The following is an 18,353-nucleotide window of genomic DNA, read 5'->3' on the forward strand; positions in this document are numbered from 1 at the left end:
GTCGTCTACAGCCGAGCCGAAGCTTCTTCCTAAGAAGCTGTTAGAACTATGCCCGTGGATGGTGTGCCATCACACAGGCACAGGTGCTCCCTGCCCTGGACCCAGCATGTCTCTGCTGGTCCCACCCTTCCTTGGGAGTGGTTGGTACTCCTCTAACCCAATCTATATCTTCAGCCGGAACCTCTCCTGAGCATGGTATCTCCCTGCTTCCTGGTGGTCCCAGTCTCTGAACACCTCAAACCAAGTTCATCCCAAACTGAACTCAGTATCCACACTCCACTCCAATCTGCTTCTCCCCCATGACCCTCCTTAGTCACCTAAGCCAGACATAGGACTGGCCCTCTCCTCATCTCCCACATCCAGTCTCTCACAGGACCTGGTGATTTCCCAAATACCCCCTCAGGTCCCACTCCCCCATCCAGCTGCCCCATTCACTCCTCGGTCTGGTGAGTCCACCTCCAGTTTGGCTCCCCTGCCCAGCCCCCAACCCCATTTTTCACATGGCAGCCAGAGATATCTTTGGAAAATGCCAATCTGACCGCTCCATTCCACTGCTTTAAACTCTTCAATGGCTCTTTATAAAGCACACTTGCCTTTTGAAAAGCCTGCTGTGGTCTGGCCCCTGCCCACCTGTCTGGCTTCATCGCTCAGCAGCCCCCACCACCAATTCTGGTTCTACTCGCTGACTCCCTAACATCTTCATCCATAACAGGGCCTCTGCCTGCAATTCCTGTGTCCTCTCTCTGCCCAGTGAACTCCCACTCAGCCTTCAGGGCCCAGCTCAAATGTCTCCTCCTCTGGGAAGCCTTCCCCATCCCTAAGACGAGTTGGTGGCACCATCCCCTGGGCATTCCCAGAGCATTTCCCATGATGCATTTCAGAGGCTTGTTTACGGGTCTGAGTCGGGCCTGGCTGAGCTCCTTAAGCACGGTCCTGCCTTATTTATTTTCAGTCCATAGAGAGGCTCAGAGAATGTGTGAAGGTGGAGGGAGGGAGAGAAGAAAGGAGGCAGCAGGAAGAAAGGAAGGCAGAAAAGAAGAAAGAAGGAATGAGTAAGTCAAAGATACCGGAGGACAGCTCATTCATGCATTCAACCATCCATCCATTCGTTCAACAAATTATCTATTGCATTCCTATCAGGCCCCATTCTAGGCACAAAGGATACAATTAGCAAGCTCAAGTGACTGGCAACTGACTCTCGGCATTTCCAGGTGACCTCGTTGTGTGCATATGAACATATGTGCATGTGTGTGTATAAACCCGTCTGTCGGCAAGGGCCTGCTGCCTGGCACCTGTCTTCCCTGGGGCCTGGTGCTTTTAGCATCTGTCCCTGGATCCTGTTGCAGCCTGAAATAAGGCTGTGAGCCACAACAAGGCAGAAACACTTCTCATCAGCTGAGGCCAGAGCTGGCTGCAGAATGCACTCTGCTTCCTGACCGCGCGACCGCTGTAAGGACACCGACCACTCAGCTTTTAGCTTCCAGACAGAGGTGTTAATCTTGAGGGTCTGACTCTCCCTCTGCCCACTGTGGTCCCAGCTCTCAGGTACCAGGAGCTCGAGTTGCTAAGGGGAGTGAGTGGAGGAAATGAGCCAATTCCCAGAGCCCCTTCTCCTCCAAGCAGAGGATGGGCCCTGTGGAGGGTCTGGGAGCTGTAGGGCCTCACGGCCTGAATCCTAAATTGGGAAGGGAGGGATTCTAAGCTCTAGGTTTCTCTAGGTTAAATGGGGAGTGGGTGGCTAGGATTCAAAGTGAGGGATAGGTAATGGCTGGGCTCAGGCCTCCAAGATCTTTAGGCAGTAGGGAAGCGAGGTCTGGGTCTAGAATATGAGGGGCCCTTCCCAACATCTGTGAATTTCTGTAACGGGAGTGTTTATAAACAGACCGGTGGACTGTGCGGTCCTCAGCGGTCACTGTTGGAACACTCCAGATCATCTCATGACCCTCACTCCAAATGCATGTGGACATGGTCATATCTATATCCAGTTTTAGGGGGCTTGTGGATCCCCTGAAGCCCTTCCATGGATCCCTATGGTCTAGCCCAACCCCATATGTTACAGAAGGGGGAACTGAGTCACAGAGCTGGAGACCAACTTATTCCTAGTTGCAGAGGGAGTCGGGCACTGATTAGATGCCAGGTCACCCCACTCAATGCCCACTGATCTGGGCTGGGAGTGGGAGTGGGTGTTGGGGTTACCGATGGAGGCAGATTGTTTTTTTAAAGGAAAGAATATAGAAAAATCTGGAAGCAAAGAGGAGGGGCACACTGATACATAGTCTGTCAAGGGGCTCAACTATTCTGCCTTCTCTCTTGGGGGCAAGTTAGGGGATCTGGACTTGAGGCCTGCAGGGTTCTCTGGGGCTCTGGACATCATTTTATTTATAAATCTCCTCCAAGATTCCTAGAAAGTGCCATTAGATGCAAACAAGGGGATGGATAAGGAGGGAGAAAAGGAGCGAGGAAGAAGAAAGCACCATTGGGTACTAGACTTATTGGGGTGATCACTTCGTAAGCTATATAAATGTCTAAGCACTAGATTATACACTTGAAACTAATATAATATTGCATGTCAACTGTAATTGAAAAAAAAGTTTAATTATATTTTTTAAAAAGAAGAGAGCGCTATGAAAGTTAGCTCAGGGATGGGGGTAGAGGAAGGGAGTGATGTTTCTCTCAGTTTCCTTGGACCAGCCTGTGCCCTCAAGCCTCAGGGCCAAGTACTGGGGACCTGCCTTGTAGATCCCAGTGTCGCCCCAAACTATCCACCCATACCCACCCCTGATGTAAACTTCCATCCTCTTTCAGCCCTTGATCAGAGCTTACCTGAGTCGGAGGATGACAATAGTCTGAGACAACCACTTTGCCCACTCTTAATGTCCCAGAAACCAGCCCCTGAGGAGAGAGAGCTTCTCCTGCTGCATGGAAGCATCAAGCATTTCCTTCACCTTCCCTGGGCCACAGGCTCCTCCTCTGTATGACGAGACTCTTCCAGCTCAGATAGCCCTTGCCTTAGACTTTCGGGTGGACCAAGGCTGTTCAGGGCTGGAGCTGGGTGGACCAGAGACTGGGAGGCAGTCTGGGGGCGAATGGAAGCGACCTGGCCCATTTGTGGATCATCTCCTCCACAGGATGATCCCCAAGGAACAGAAGGGGCCAGTGATGGCTGCCATGGGAGACCAAGCTACACCAGGTAAGGTGGACCCAGCCCTTGTGCATCCCTCAGACCCCATCCCTTCTAGATTCCAGACTGCGGCAGCTCAGGCCGGCTGGCCCCACGCCTAGGCAAACAGGTGTGAGTTCCAGGCTAGCCCCGAGGGAGTGCCTGTGGAATCTGCCATCTGAGCTGGGAAGTTTCCCGAAGGACTAGGAAGGGGCCTTGCCTTGATGTCCTCACACCCAGGAGCTGAGGCTGAGTGCTCTAGGTAAAAACTAACTTCAGCCACAAATGGAGCTCTGAGTGCTCTGGTCCCAGATCCAGCCCTAACAGTGACCTGAAACTCTTCACACACCTTTCCTTGCTGATTAAAACTATGAGTCTCATGAAGTCCCCATGGCAAGAGACAAGGGGCAGGGGAAGAGTGGGGCAGGGTAGCAAAAGCAGGCTATCCAATCTGATTCAAATCATTTCACTTAAAAGCCGATTAATCCAATGAATAAATCATCTAAAATACATGTTTACCAACTTTGTAAGACCTCTTCCAGAACTACTGGCATAATTTTGGAGACTGCTTATTTGGCCTACTTTAGAGCATTTCAAGTATTTTAAAAACAAATTCAACTACATCAGTGCTCTTAAACTTTCAAGTGCGATCTCGTCTGATCTCGGAAGTTAAGCAGGGCGGGCCTGGTTAGTACTTGGATGGGAGACCACCTAGGAAGACCAGGTGCTGTAGGCATAAAAAAATAAATAAAAAAAAACTTTCATGTGAATCATAGTGACATGGTGTTGTTAGTTAACATGCACATTCCCAGCGTCCACCCCAGGGATTCTGATTCAGTGGACCTGGGGAGGGGGCCATCCATTTCCCTTTTAGACAAAAACTCAGGTGATTCAGATGCAGGTGGACAGTGAACCCTCACCTAAGGGTACCGCTACAGTTTTGCCTCCTTCAGAGTTCTAAGAAGTATGTAATCATATCGTATGACTTTACATGTGAGTCATCCTTTTAACCTATTTTGTGTGTTCTTACCTCCTTTTGTTGGAGTCCAGTTTCTTTCTTCTAATTTTATTCCATGATTTTGTGTGTTGAAATATGCAGACTTTGTGAGGTGTTCATGCTCTAACCAGAAGAATCAGGCAATGCATTATCTCTTCTCGTGGCTAATTAATTAATTAATTAATTATATACCCCTCCCTCCCCCCAAATATAAATTATAAATTGGTGGCTATTTGCTAGGGTATTAATTAAAGACAATTTTGAAACTAAAGAAAAGTAGAAAGATAAAATAAGCTCATGGTCTCACCACCAAAAGACAGTCATTGTAAAGTAATAACAAAAACACTTACTATTATTGAGTGCTTACCATGTGTCAGATACTGTGCTAAGAGCTTTTATGCTGTATGTTATGTCACCATAACCCTCACAACAACTCTGTAAGTTAGACATTATTATCCCCAGTTTGCAGAAAACCGAGTCTCAGAGGAGCTAGGTGGTCACACGTCTAGTATAGGTGGTAGAGCTGAAAGGTCACTCCAAATCTTTGTCTCCAGAGCTGCTTCTTTACTATATGGTTATGCAAATAATACATCACTTTATAAAATATTTAGACAAAACAGACATGAATGACTGAAAGTGAAAGTTCCTCATAACAGAACCATTTGGAGAGATCCACTGTTAACATATTTATGTCAATCCTTCTGTCCATATATAAACATATAAACATGTTTATATAAACTCATATACATACACATGGGCTAAAGACTATATATTGTGTTCTTCAGCCTAAATTTTTTTTTCACTTAGCAGCATACCAGTGATTTCTTTCCATCCTAGTATGGTTTAGCCCACCACCTCCCCTCCTCTCACTCCCCAGCACGTAACATGTTACATATATTTACACACACACACACACACACACAAATACCCCAGGCCAAGTAGGGCTCTTCTCAGGTTGGGACTCTTAGGAACAGAGCCTGACCATTCCCAAGCAAGTAACTTCTTGACGTCATGTTCTCAGAAGGGAAGTGACACAAGCAGATAGGGCAGGGGAAATTGTTCAGCAAGAATATGGTCTCAGCTCTAGTGTAGGACCCTGTGAGGGCTCCAGAGCATGAACTGCTTGCTCCATAGAATTCATCCCATCTGCAGCAAGGGGACCATGGCCACTTCTGTTCACCTGGACAGTCCTATGCAGAAAGTGGCAGTTGTAGACAGCTAGCTACCGATAAAGGGCATCTGGGCAGCATCTACCACAAGACTAATCCCCAGTTATCACAATTTGAAACCTCACTGCAATAAACATCCTTGTACGAATATCTTTGGGCATGTTTATTCAATTTTTCTCCCCAAGAATGAATCCCTAGAAATAGAATTGCTTAGTCAAATAGGTTTTATCTAGAGCCTTTTTCTTTTTCTTTTTTTATTGAGCTCAGTTCATCTGGATAGTATTTGAGAATATAATGCCAGGAGATTTTTTATTATGTATTTACATATAAATAGCCTTTTATATTTTTAGTATGCAGTAAATTTTCTTGTTTAAAAGAAGAAAAAAACAGTGCAAACAATTTCCAACCCTCCTCCTTCCTACGCCCCATAAGTCATCACTGCTAATATTAGGTAAGTCTCCTTGCAGCTTTTTCAATATGTACATAAACATATATTTATTTTTTAAAATATATGAATGGGACCTTAGAATACAGATTCTTCTAACACGCAAATGGCCTCAGTGCGCCTGGTGACCATGTCCATTTCCTTGACCCGTTCACTCTCCCAAACCACTGTCTTCGACAAACAGCAACCTCTCTCCTCAAACCTCCAATACCTCCTTCCTCATCTTCATTCTCAGCTAACGATCTTGCTTCTTATTTCACTGAGAAAAGTCAGGTCACCAAAAGAGAATGTCTGCAAGCTCCCTCCTCCACATCTGTCCACTCGCTTGCCCTGTGTCCACGCCCTCGGTTTTCCTTCTTGGTGTGGTAGATGAATTCTCCTCGCCCCAATCTGAAGCCGGGCACCCTCCCCTCCCCTCTTTCTATTGTATTGTATTTACATTTTACATATTAAAGGCGATTTATATGTAAATACATAATAAATTCTCCTTTCTCTATTGTCACATTTTCAAATCAGTTAACAAACATGCTGTTATTTCTCTCTCTTTAAAAACAAACAAACAAATAAAGGAACCTCTCTTTATTCCGCAGCTGCCTCCAGCCATGGTCCTTTAGAGCAAGCACAGCTCCTCAAAGCAGTTGTCTCTACTTTTCTTCTCTTTCTCTTTTTAACATTTTATTAAGCCAATATCCAAACACATACAGAGAGAGTGGAAACCCACATGCCCCGCTACTTTATTGCTGCAATCTAAAGCAAATCCCAAAGAGTATGTCATTTCACGCCCCCAAATACTTCTGAATGCTTCAAAAATAATAAGTACCTTTCCTTACATGCCACAGAGACATTAGCACACTGAACAAAATTAGCAATATCGATTGAATACTATCTAATAACCAGACCCATAGTTAACTTTCTCCAATTTTCTAATTTGTTTTAATGAGGATCCAAGTAAGCACCATTGTTTTTATTTGGTTGCTATGTCTCTCAAATCTCTTTTAATCTAAAACGCACCCCTTCTTTTTCCATGTCATTCATTCATTTGACGAAACCAGGCCAGGTGCCCTGCTGAATGTCCCACATCCTAGATTTGGCTCACTGCTTCCTCATGGGGTGGTTCATCTGTCCCTCTGTCCATTTTCTCTTGAACCCTTTCCAGTAAGACTTTAACACCCAAATACTCCACAGCAACGGCTTTCGTGAAGATCACCAAATAGTAACCGCCTGCTACTAAATATTATGGTCAATTTAGCCCTCATCTTACTTGACATACCGGCAGCATTTGATGCCATTGATCACCCCCATATTCCCTGAAGCGCTTTCATCGTTTGGTTTCCAGGATACCACACTCTTTAGATTTCCTCCTGCCTCACTGGGTGCTCTTTCCCAGGCGCCCATGCTGGTTCCTCCTCTCCTCGGTCTAAATGTTGGAGGCCCCAGGCTATAACCAGCTATAGTCCTAAGTACAAGAAAAGAAATAACCGTAATGTTCTTCATCGAAAAACAACAACAACAAAGACCATTTCTAAGCTCGTGATACTCTGATTTTTATCTTAGGTCAGTTTCCTCTCATGAACACAAAGACTCACATATCTAGCTCCTTTCTTGGTATCTCCACTTGGATTTCTACAAGGCTCTTCAAACCTAATAGGCCCGATTTTGAAGAAAATTAGGGGGCTTTAAACATGAACTAGACATGATATAAAACAAAAATTCGTTCACTTAGAAAGGTAGAGAGCCTTAATTGATAAAAGCCACAAAGCACGTGATTTCATTTTGGTCAAAAACTCATATATGAATATACAGTCACTGAAAAAGATATGAAAGAATAGATACTAAGGTGTTAAGAGTGGCGATCTCTGTGATAGAAAATAGAACTGTTTTCATTCTCTTACATCTGAATTTTCTAACTTTCTTCAATGCGTATGTATGATGTTTTATAATAATGAAAAGCTGTTTTAAAATTGAAAGAACACATGTCTAAAACTGAGCTCCTGATAGCTCACCTTCTCCTCCTCCGGCCTTCCCCACCTCAGGGAGTAGATGCTCCAGCCCTCCAATGGCTCGGGCCAGAGAGCCTGCCATCATCCTCCACTCCCCGCTCTCACGTCCCAAACCTATGGCTTTACCTTTAAAAGAGATCTAGAATCTGATCATTTCTCACTACCTCCACCGTGGGCAAAATGCTGCACCAGAAATCCATGTAATGAATACAAATGGCCAAAGATCATTTGAAACAGTGCTCAATTTCACTGAGTGTCAAACATGCAAATTAAACTCTGAGGGATCATTTCCGCTCATCAGGTAGGCAACGAGTACACTGAATGATGACACCTAGTATTGACAAGTGTGGGGAGAAGCTGGCATTCTCATACAAAACAGAAGGTGCTGTGAGGAGGTCCCCTTAGAGGTGGCTCCGAGTGCCCTGAGCATTAGGTCAGAAGAGCTTGTTCTGACCTCTCCCTGCAGTCCCTTTGCTGGACCTGGGCAAGAAGCTGAGTGTACCCCAGGACTTGATGATGGAGGAGCTGTCCCTGCGGAACAACAGAGGATCCCTCCTCTTCCAGAAGAGGCAACGCCGTGTGCAGAAATTCACCTTTGAGTTAGCAGACAGCCAGCGCGCGGTAAGATCCCATTGTGCTCACAGGGAAATTGAGCCGTGAGAGGGCCAGTGGTTAGCCTAAAGCCAAATAGTGAGCCAGGTGGGGACCTCTGGTCCCTGGAGAGTCCCTCAAGTTCCAGTTGGGGAAGGCTGAGCCCCTGCCCTGCTGTGCAATCCTAGAAAACTGTTACTTCTTTAGGCATTTCTCCCCGGATATAAAACATAGTGGACCGAGCAGGATGAGCTGTGGCGTGAAGGAGCTCTGGCTCCCACAAAAAGTGCTAAGAATAGCTCTGTGCTCTGGGCTGAATTTGCAACAAGTAGGATGTAGATTAGACTTGATCTAAGATGGAAAACTCAGAACACTTTTTTCTCTTCTTCCTGCTGGAAGAAGGAAAGGCCATGGGAACAGTCTGCTGGTAGAAGCAAGCAGGCAAAATTCTTTATCCTCAGGCTTCAGAAAGGCAGCAGGCAGTTTCAGGTACTTCTAATGAACTCATGGGCGTTCCATACTTACTCCACCCAATTTCTGGATGAGACAGGAGGCAACTGAGAAGGAGCAATGGGGCAGAATAATAAAGATGACAAAACACCTATCTTTGCTATGTGCCTAAGTGCTAGCTAAGTGGTTCACATGTATCATCTCGCTTAATGCTCAAAAAGTGATATCATTATCTCAGTTTTACAGAGAAGGAAACTGAGGCTCAAGGAGATTAAGTGTCTGCCCAGGGTCAATATTATAATGGCAACTTAAATATATAGAGAGTATTTCTCTGAGGTGCTGTGTTTAGCACTCTTCACTATTAACTCATACCCCTCAACATCCTTGAGAGGTGGGTGCTAGGATTATGCCTCCTCTTCTTTTGGTGGAGGGTGATCCCTGGCCCCTTGCTCCACTGAGCCTCCCAGAGATGGCAGCTGGAAGTGCCAAGGGGAAGGTGACTGGAACAGTAGAGCTGGGACGGTGAGCACAGAGAGAGACCCCAGTGGCTGTCTGGGGAAGCTGCCTGGCGCCTCCCAGGCAGCAATCAGCTGTCTCTAAGTGCCCGCCCCTGTGCCCAGGTTGCCATCCGCCCGGAGGAACAGAACTGCAGCTCTGAACTCCACACCTTCCCAACCTCACCTGGAGACCCCGAGGATGCCCAACCTGCAACTACCCAGGTGGAGCGCGCCCACAGCCCCAGCGCCCTGGCGCCAGGTGAGTGGCCTCCTTGGTCCCGGACCAGAGGCTGAGAGAATGGAGGAGCGTGGGCGTGCTCCACGGAGGCCCGAGCGGGGGTGGGGTGGGGGCGCAGGGAGAGCGCCCAGAGAGCATCTAGTCCACCCTCCATTCCCAAACACACATCCTTCCACGTACCTAACACAAGCCCAAAGAGGGGCAGCAACATAGCCTAGGTCACACGGAGAGCCTGAGTTTCAGCCAAGACCAGAATCTACATTCCAATTCACAATTCCACTGCTCCAACCCTCATTGCTTCCAGGGATGGGAAACGGTCCCCTTTGCTGGAGCAACTTTTGGCATTAACTGCTCCCCCGTACCCACTCCCCTTTCTTAGCTCCGGTCTTTCCAACACCAACAGCATCCATGGGGTGGGTGTGGGAGTGAGGGTGGAGAAGGAAAGGAACCCAGTCGCCCCCTCCCGCCTGCCTCTCATGCGCCCTGCTCCACCTCCAGGCTATGCCGAGCCACTCAAGAGCGTCCCGCCTGAGAAGTTCAACCACACGGTCATCCCCAAGGGCTACCATTGCCCGTGGCAGGAGTTCATCAGCTACCGGGACTACCAGAGCAATGGCCGAAGTCATATCGCCCGCCCTGCAGAGTATCGAAATTTCAACAAGTAAGGCCGGGCGGGTGGCCTGGGGAGAGATCCGGAGGGTGCACAGGTGCCAGTCACAACCACAGCAGCAACTGCATTTCCTGAGCATTTCTACATGACAGGCTCTAACACTTTATATACATTTATTGAGCTCTTGCTAGAACATAATAAAACTCTTGCCTGAGCACAGTAGGTGCTTAATAAATGTACAAGGAATGAATGGGAAAATGTGCCACCCATCTTGTTGGATCCTCCCAACAAGGTGGGACAGGTGCTACAATTTTTCTTATTCTGCTGGTGAAGAGACACACTCAGGAATATCAACCACCTGCCCAAAGTCCCAAAGCCAGGAGCAGCGGCAGCGCTGGGGTCCAAGTCTGGGTTTGTCTGATGCCAGAGCTTGGTTTCTTCTTCTCTGTCATTGCTTTGTACCATCTCTTTGATGGACATTGAAGTGCATGTCCTTCTCTAGGTGGGGGCCCCAGATCTCACCAGTAACAGACTAGCTCAGCCTTTTCCTCATTTTCATCAATGATTTGCAAGAGGCCTTGAAAGCGTCTTCAAGGCTGTACCAAAGTGGCCGTGAAACGTTAGACACCAGAGGTGAGCGCCACAGAGGAGCACCTCGTACTGTTTAGAGCATGGGGTCTCAACGTGGACTTCAGTGCAGACTCCTCATCTGGCTGTGTGACCTCGGGGGGGAAGTGGCTTAACCTCTCCAAGCCTCCATTTCCCCACCTGTAAAATGAGACTATTACAGTACCTACCTCCTAAAGATTGTTGTGAGGATGGCATAAGAAGACATAGACAGCGTTTCCAGCCAGTAATAAGCACTTAATAAACAGTAGCTACTGTTGTTGTTGTTGTTATTATTATTATTATTATTTATAGATTGAAATGATGGTGATGGTTGGAAGAGCTAATAGGGGAGAACTTGAAAGGGATAAATTTAACATTCTGCCCTGGGGGCCTGAAAACAAATCATGGGAGTAAAGACAGGAGCTTGGCACTGGAGGAAGGCCTTGGGCTGGAGGTTGTATTTCAACTGCAAATGGCTTCCTCGGTCTGATGCTATTTCTGAAAAATATTCCAAGGCTTGGATTGCATTAAGTGTGAAAGTGGAGGGTCCACAGAGAGGAGGCCGCAGTCCAACTCTGGCACCTGCTCAGACCACATGTAGAGACTGTGTCTGTCTGACAAAGACAGACGGATGGCCACCAGGGCTTGGCAGGGCCTGGAGGCCAGGCCCTCTGAGGAAGGGCAAAAGGAACTGGGGGTGATGGACCTTGAAAAGATTGTGCTCAGAAGAGACATGACTTCCCTTAAACAGCTGATAGCCAGGGAGGGCCCTGATGGGAGGAACTGCATCCAACAGGTACTGTGTGAGCCATGAGCTGTTGGCAGACATTCTGGAGTTTACTGCCAGACAGGACTGTTCTCCCTCACCTCCTGGGGCCCTCAGGCTCTGCCTGCCCAGCTATTTAAAACTCTCAGCAGACATTCAGTCCTGGCAACCAGCTTCCAGGCTGGCCAGCTCACGTCACAGCCCCATCTACCTCACACCTCAGGTATGACAGGCCCAGGCACATTCCCACCAGCCAAGGAGGGTTTTAGGGAACCCTGAGCCCAGGCCCATTTTGGGGCAGAAGGGCCAACCGAGGCAGATTGAGGAAGAACAGCAATGTTGGTGGCCAAATTGTGCTCAGGATCCAGAGCTCTGGGCTCCTAGTCAAGGGCCCAACTGTGAGACTTGCTTGGCTTGGAAACTGCCCAGCTTGTTCCCGCAGGACCTGGCTGTTGCCGCCACTGTTGGGGTGGTCTAGGCAGAAACCCCGTCCTGGCTGGAACCCAGGCCCTGGCCCAAGGTTTGCCCTTCTACCCCAGGGGCAAGCACTCCCCGCTTCCCATTGGTCCCAGGCTGTGGAGAAATCACTATATGAGCAATGCTTTTTATTTTTCTTAAAATTAAAAACTAGTTTTAAAATCATACTTATACAAATTTTTTAAACTAGCAACTACAAATAAAGGTAAGGTTCCTTTGTTCATTATCCTCAACCCCAGTTTCCTTTCCAAAGGTAACACTGTTGACAGTTGGTGTGTAGCTTTTTAGAACATTTCCTACAGGCAGCTGCGTACTTATGGGGGATATAACATTGTTTTGTGTATGTGTTTTAAAACTTTCATTTTTTTCTGTAACCTGCAACATGATGACTTTAAAATCTACCCAACTTAATACATATAGATCTTTTCATTCCTTTTAAGCGGCTGTAAAATATTCCATCACGTGAGTATACTACATTTGTCGTGTCCATTCCTGGATAGTGGGTTGTTTCTGGCTTGTCACTAATCCCTGTTCATATCTGCTTCCTTGTGTATGTGCTTCCCTAAGCCATATGCTTAGAGGTGGAGTTGCTGGTTGATGGTTTGCACATTTTCAGGTTAAAAAGTTCCTGCCAAACTCTCCTCCAACGGAGCAGCCCCAGTGCCCTCCAAACAGTAGTTTATGAGTGAAACTTTGCCCCATTAACGAATTATTTCTTCTTGTCAGTCTTCTGGGTGAGAAACGGCATGTCTGTTGTAATCTGCATTTCCATGATTCTCAATGCTTTTTCTGATCCTCCTTTCTCATTCCAGTTTATGGTATATTCTTCTAAGGGGATATGACAAGGGGAAGGAAAAAACCCTATTCCAACTCTATTCCCTTCTGGAGCTTACTTATGGGGAACCTAGAGTTTAGCTTATGACAAGCCAATTCTAACTCTGAAAAGTTAACTCCTATTTCTAAGCAACAAGCCATATTGACTAGAGGCAGAGCTGGAGAAAACTGTTAAAGATTATACAAAACCTTGCTGTACAGAAGGGGAAACTGAGGCCCAGAGACAGACATGGTGACCTCCATAGTGTTCTGTCAGCCCTTTTCCACACAGCCCAGATCTCCTGCTGCTCTTCTTTCCCCAGGACTCCAGTGCCCTTTGGAGGACCCCTGGTCGGGGAAACCATGCTTAGGGCGGGCACCCCCTTCGTCCCGGAGCTCATCAGTGGCTTGGAACTCCTCCGCCTCAGACCCAGCTTCAACAGAGTGGCCCAGGGCTGGGTCCGCAACCTCCCGGAGTCTGAGGAGCTGTAGCCCAGCCTGAATCTTCAGTTCTCTACTCTCAGAGTTCTGGGAATGGCTGGAGTCAAGACTTGTTAATGGCATTTCAATTTAAGAAAGGCCTTCACACACAAAACCTATTGCAAATGGCCTCAAAGATCAAAAAGTTTAGTCGTCCCCAAATGTGTTTAGAAAGTTTTTCCTTTTACTGACATGCAGATGATCTTTAGCTACTCATGCCCTAAACATTTACTGAGTACTTACTATGTGCTAGACACTGTGACAGCTGCAGGGAGAGAAGCCCCGGCCTTGGCCTAGAGTAGGAATGGACTGTAGGAAATACAGATTTATAAAGGGGTAAATTATCTTAATTTTCTCTAAAGCATGCTAATTGACACCTGAGGAATAAAGTGCTGTGAGGCAGAGGAGGGGGTCTCTAACCCTGGATGTGGGGTGGGATTCCAAGCAGCTTCCCAGAGGAAGCTTTTTTGAGTGGGACCTTGGAGGGGAAGTAAGGGTCCATCAAGGAACAAAAGTGTGATGGGGGGCATTTCTGGTGAGGGGACCAGTGTCTGCTGAAAAGGCGTGGAACTGTCACAGATGCAGGGTGTTCTGGGGAAGGGAGAGGGCTGTGTTAGAGGAGTTGGTGACTCCTTAGAGGGCCAGGTTGGGGTAGGCCGTACTAAGAAAATGAGGGGGTTCTTAAGCGAGGGAGTGAGGGATCTTGATGGCTGCTATGTGGGGCACAGATTGGAGAGGAGTAAGGCAAGAAGCCAGGGCTTCGAGGAATAAGGCCTGGACTAGGGGGGTGGCCATGAGACGGTAAGAAGGGAACCCCTCTGGGCACCTTGCAGGACAAGTGCAAAGTGGGGCACTTATAAAGACCTTTCCCACCTCCTCCTGCTCACCATTCTGAGCAGGCTCCAAGGTAGATCTTACCCTAGTCCTCATCAGCAGTTTGGGACTTTACTCCAGCTCATTAGGAAGAGGAGAGTAAGGAATGCCTCTAAGTTCAAGTGGTGGTGGTGGTGGTGATGACGATGATGGTGATGATTATGATGGCTGCTTTTTTATTGGGTGCCTCAGTGCTCAGGCTGGTAGTAGGTTCTCTACATATCCTATTTCTAATTTTTGGTACAACCTTAAGAGAAAGGTATTGTCTCATTTTACATATGTGGCTATCCAAATTCAAAAGGGGGAAGTGGCCTGTCCAGGGACAGAGCCAAAATGGAACTGTGTCTGATCCCAGTGGGTGTCTCTTTTCACTGCACTGGGTAGCCAAGCCAATGCTCACTTGCTCTGGAATCATGGTGTCCTGCCTTAGAGTTTAGGGGTTAAAGGTACAGGCTGAGGAGTCAGACAGGATGAGAGAGGTTCTAACTGCCTCTGTTAGCCATGTGAACTCAAACAGGTCATTTCTCACCTGTGGGCCTCTGTTTCTCCTCTTGTAAAGTGAGGAAAATAATAGAAGCCCCTGTATTGGGTTGTTGCGAGCACAGTGCTGGACACGTACATAATAGGCACTCAGTCATTATTAGACTTCAGGTAACTCCTGCTCTTGACTGGAAAAGATGTTTTTGCAGTGGATGCAGCTTGAGAAGTAGGCTGCTAAGATGTGACTGAGGGGTCTGTAAAGCTGAAATCTGAAGGAAAGTCTCTGATCACTGCAGGGCTCCCTTTGAACATGAATTACCCCTTTCCCTTGCCTCCTTCTGCCTCCTCCCTGACCCCCACACTTGGGAAGATGAAAAGGTCAGGAATCCAGCTGGTCCTCAGGTGCATGGAATAATGGTTGCACTTTCTTTTTGTTCTAGACTTTACTGTACCCCACACAGTCTCGAGGGGCAGGCAGTCTGACTCTTAGAATTACTTACAATTGATATGTTGTCTTGAATTTGGGCACTGCCACTTAAAGCCATGTTTCCATGAGCTGAAAACCAGCCCTTAAATTGTCTGAAACAGAAGAGAGGGTTTGGACCACCTTGGGTTGTCCCTGCTGTACTCTGGAGGGTAATGGCAACCACTAGGTACAGAAGAGGAGAACCTGGTGGGGGTTGAGGGGAAAGGGGGAGCCTGCTATTCCCCAAAGCAAATCCTGATTCCTTTCTTCTGATAATGTGACTTCCACTGATTTTTTAAAAAGACTACTTATTATAAAAATGAACAAATGAAGCAAGAAGTAAAATGTGATGGTATATGCCTACATAGCTCCTTCCATGCAACACAGACCTTCCCACTCCCCTGCACTCTGCCCCATTCCCATATATCAGAAGTAACCATTTGCATAAGCTTGATCTTTCTAGAATTCTAGGATTATTTTAATAGATTAATATGTACATGTGTATAGCTGCATAAGTGCAAAGATATATCTTTGTGTTCATGGGATCATACTATATGTATTATTCTGTATTTTGCTTCTTTACTCAACAATAAATAAAATTTGGATCCTGAAAAAACACGTCATTAAAGTTTCCTATAAATTGGATGCCTAACAAGTTTTTCACATAAAACTTCACTTTTCTTTGTTTTTGTTTTTTGTATAAATGAAATCATACAGTGATATGGAAATGAAAGACTGGGAATAACCAAAACATTGGGAACCTGACATTAGACACAGCAGTAATGAACGTGAATGAATTACAGTTACATGCTACATTACAGAGGCATCTCAGAAACAAAATAGTAAGCAAAGGAAGGAAAATCCATATGTATATGTTCACTGATGCAAGAAGTGTTTAATAAAGGCAGGATAGTAGTAACTTTGAGAGAAAAGAAAGTTCGTGATTGTGAGGTGACACATAAAATGCTTCTGGGAAAGCTGGAAATTTTCTATTTCTAGATCTGGGTGATTGCTACATAGACATTCACTTAAAAATATTTAATTTAGTTGTACATTTGTGTTTTATGTGCTCTTTCCATACCAAAATAATCCCTTTAAAAAAAAAAAACGTTAATAGATTGATAGCTGATTAGATGTACCTGAAGACAGAATTTCTGAACTAAAAGTGCCCACAATGGATTACAGAGAAGTGAAGAAATGGAAAACATGAGAGCATATTTAAAGATATAAAAGATAAAATGAAAATGCCCAATACTACTACTAGGAGTTCCAGAAGGAGTTTAAAAATGACTGGGGATTTTCCAGACTTGATAAAAGACATAAACTTACACAATCCTCACCCTGTCATGAGAACGATAAATTAAATACACACTTAAGAACCACTGTAGTGAAACTGCGAAACTCCAAAGTCACAGAGAAATATGAAAGGCACCCAGACCAAAAAGTTAGATTACCTGCAAAAGAACAACACTTAAAATAACAGCAATAATGGAAAAATATCTTCAAGAAGTGAGAGCAAAATAAATTAATTTTCAGTCAAATAAATATTAAGAGAGTTTTCCACTCACCCCTGAAAGAACTACATGATTGGAGAAGGGTCCCAAAAGAATTATAGAATCTAACAAGGAATGAGCGGAGGAAAAAAAAAAAAGCAAAGGCACATAAAGTGGTATAAATACATTTAATTGTATCAATCATCATAATAAATGAAGATGGATAAGACTCACCAGTTCAAAGATAGGGACTCACAGATTGGATAAAAAATAATTCCAGCTCCATGCTGTTCACAAGCAGCATCCCTAAAAATATAACAGAAGTAAAATAAGTAAATGGAAAAGGATAAACCAGTCAAATACCATCCCAAAGAAATGCGCTCTACCCTCATGCACTGTTGGTGGGATTGTAAATTGGTACAGCCACTATGGAAAACAGTATGGAGGTTCCTAAAAAATTAAAAATAGAACTACTATATGACCCAGCAATTCCACTTCTGGGTATTTGAAGAAATCTAAAACAGCAATTCAGAAAGATATATGCACCCCTATGTTTATTGCAGCATTATTTATAATAGCCAATCTATAGAAGCAACCACTGATAGATGAGACTAAAGAAGATGTACATAAAGTGGTACATATACACAATGAATATTATTCAGCCATAAAAAGGAAAAGAGCATAGGAAGGGAAAAAAGTACGTTTACAAAGAAACTTGAAAGACATCTCCTTAACCAAATGATTGAGTCAGAGACCTGGGGTGGGGGAGGGGTCACCCTAGACAACTTCTCTTTCACCTCCATTTATTTCAGGTTATAATGTCTCACTGACTTGTTTTGGCTTTCAAAACATGTCACATCTTACTCTTTGCCTCATGGGCACTGTCTTCAGTTGTCATGATGCTATACTTTCTGAGTCTTCTCCATAAGGGGAGCAGCTCAAAATATCATAGGTAGTGAGAAGGGTGGGAGGTGAGGCATTACGACTAGACAGAGGTTAAGTAACACGACCAAGGTCACACAGAAGAGAGGTGAAGTGAGGATTTGAATTCAGGTAATCTAGCTTCAGTCTGCTTAAACTATTACTTGGTATAAACAAAAATGTTCCACGATCAGATTTGACTGTATCTGTTATTAGGAAACACTGCTTTAACAGATAAATCCCCAGGTCTCAATGGCTTACTATAACAAAAATTCCTCGTATCACAATGCTTTCCTCAAGGCAGTGACAGAGGACCCCAGGTTCCTTCCATTGTGTGACTTTGCCATCTTCCAGGGATCCTCCTGTGCATTCAGCCAGCAGTTGGGGAAAAAGTTCATAGGATTGAGTGAGGTGTTTTTACAGACCAGGTCTGGGAATGGCAAAGGTTACTTTTCACCAAGTGTAACCCCAGCTGTGTGCCCTAGAAGAAAAGGAAATGGAGTTTGGTAAGCACCTAAAAGTTTTTGTCAAAATCTAATTGCTCATAATTCTGATTTACTTAAGACTAATTGAGCATCTATTCAATCTATACTGGCTTATGCTTTAAATGTGTGTATATACATATATATACATATATATAAAATCTCCATAGCCAGTGCACAAAATTTAGAATCTCTTCAAAAAAGCAATATACAACTGGGTAGTCATAAATTTGCATATGTATATATGTATAATCAAATTTAGCAATTATTAAAACACTACGATTCATTTTATTTAGAACTGGCTCAAAATCTTTTACATGCTCAAGTAGACCAACA

General features: G+C 45.3%; 1 protein-coding gene and 1 long non-coding RNA gene across 2 annotated transcripts; one reads left to right on the forward strand and one right to left on the reverse strand.

Annotated features, from left to right (window-relative positions):
• Positions 1–470: 470 nt before the first annotated feature.
• On the forward strand, positions 471–15,732 carry MYOZ3 (myozenin 3). The gene is made up of 5 exons (XM_039836570.1): positions 471–3,190; positions 8,238–8,392; positions 9,433–9,568; positions 10,046–10,208; positions 13,146–15,732. Exons 1-5 carry the CDS (start codon positions 2,920–2,922, stop codon positions 13,312–13,314), a joined length of 894 nt encoding a protein of 297 aa, XP_039692504.1. The 5' UTR covers positions 471–2,919; the 3' UTR covers positions 13,315–15,732.
• A 412-nt stretch (positions 15,733–16,144) lies between these two features.
• On the reverse strand, positions 16,145–18,159 carry LOC120581566 (uncharacterized). The gene is made up of 2 exons (XR_005647324.1): positions 17,797–18,159; positions 16,145–16,920 (listed from the first exon to the last, which is right to left on the reverse strand). It is a non-coding gene; the product is annotated as an uncharacterized LOC120581566 (long non-coding RNA).
• Positions 18,160–18,353: the final 194 nt, after the last annotated feature.

Source organism: Pteropus medius, unplaced genomic scaffold (genome assembly GCF_902729225.1).
Source record: "Pteropus medius unplaced genomic scaffold, Ma_sr-lr_union100, whole genome shotgun sequence".
Classification (NCBI taxonomy): Eukaryota; Metazoa; Chordata; class Mammalia; order Chiroptera; family Pteropodidae; genus Pteropus; species Pteropus medius.

Excerpts from the sequence above, each read along its gene's own strand:
- MYOZ3 (XM_039836570.1), top strand. The coding sequence starts at position 2,920 with ATGGAAGCATCAAGCATTTCCTTCACCTTCCCTGGGCCACAGGCTCCT. Across the intron at positions 9,569-10,045 it reads CCCCAGCGCCCTGGCGCCAG|GCTATGCCGAGCCACTCAAG; the intron begins GTGAGTGGCCTC and ends CTCCACCTCCAG. Across the intron at positions 10,209-13,145 it reads GAGTATCGAAATTTCAACAA|GACTCCAGTGCCCTTTGGAG; the intron begins GTAAGGCCGGGC and ends TTCTTTCCCCAG.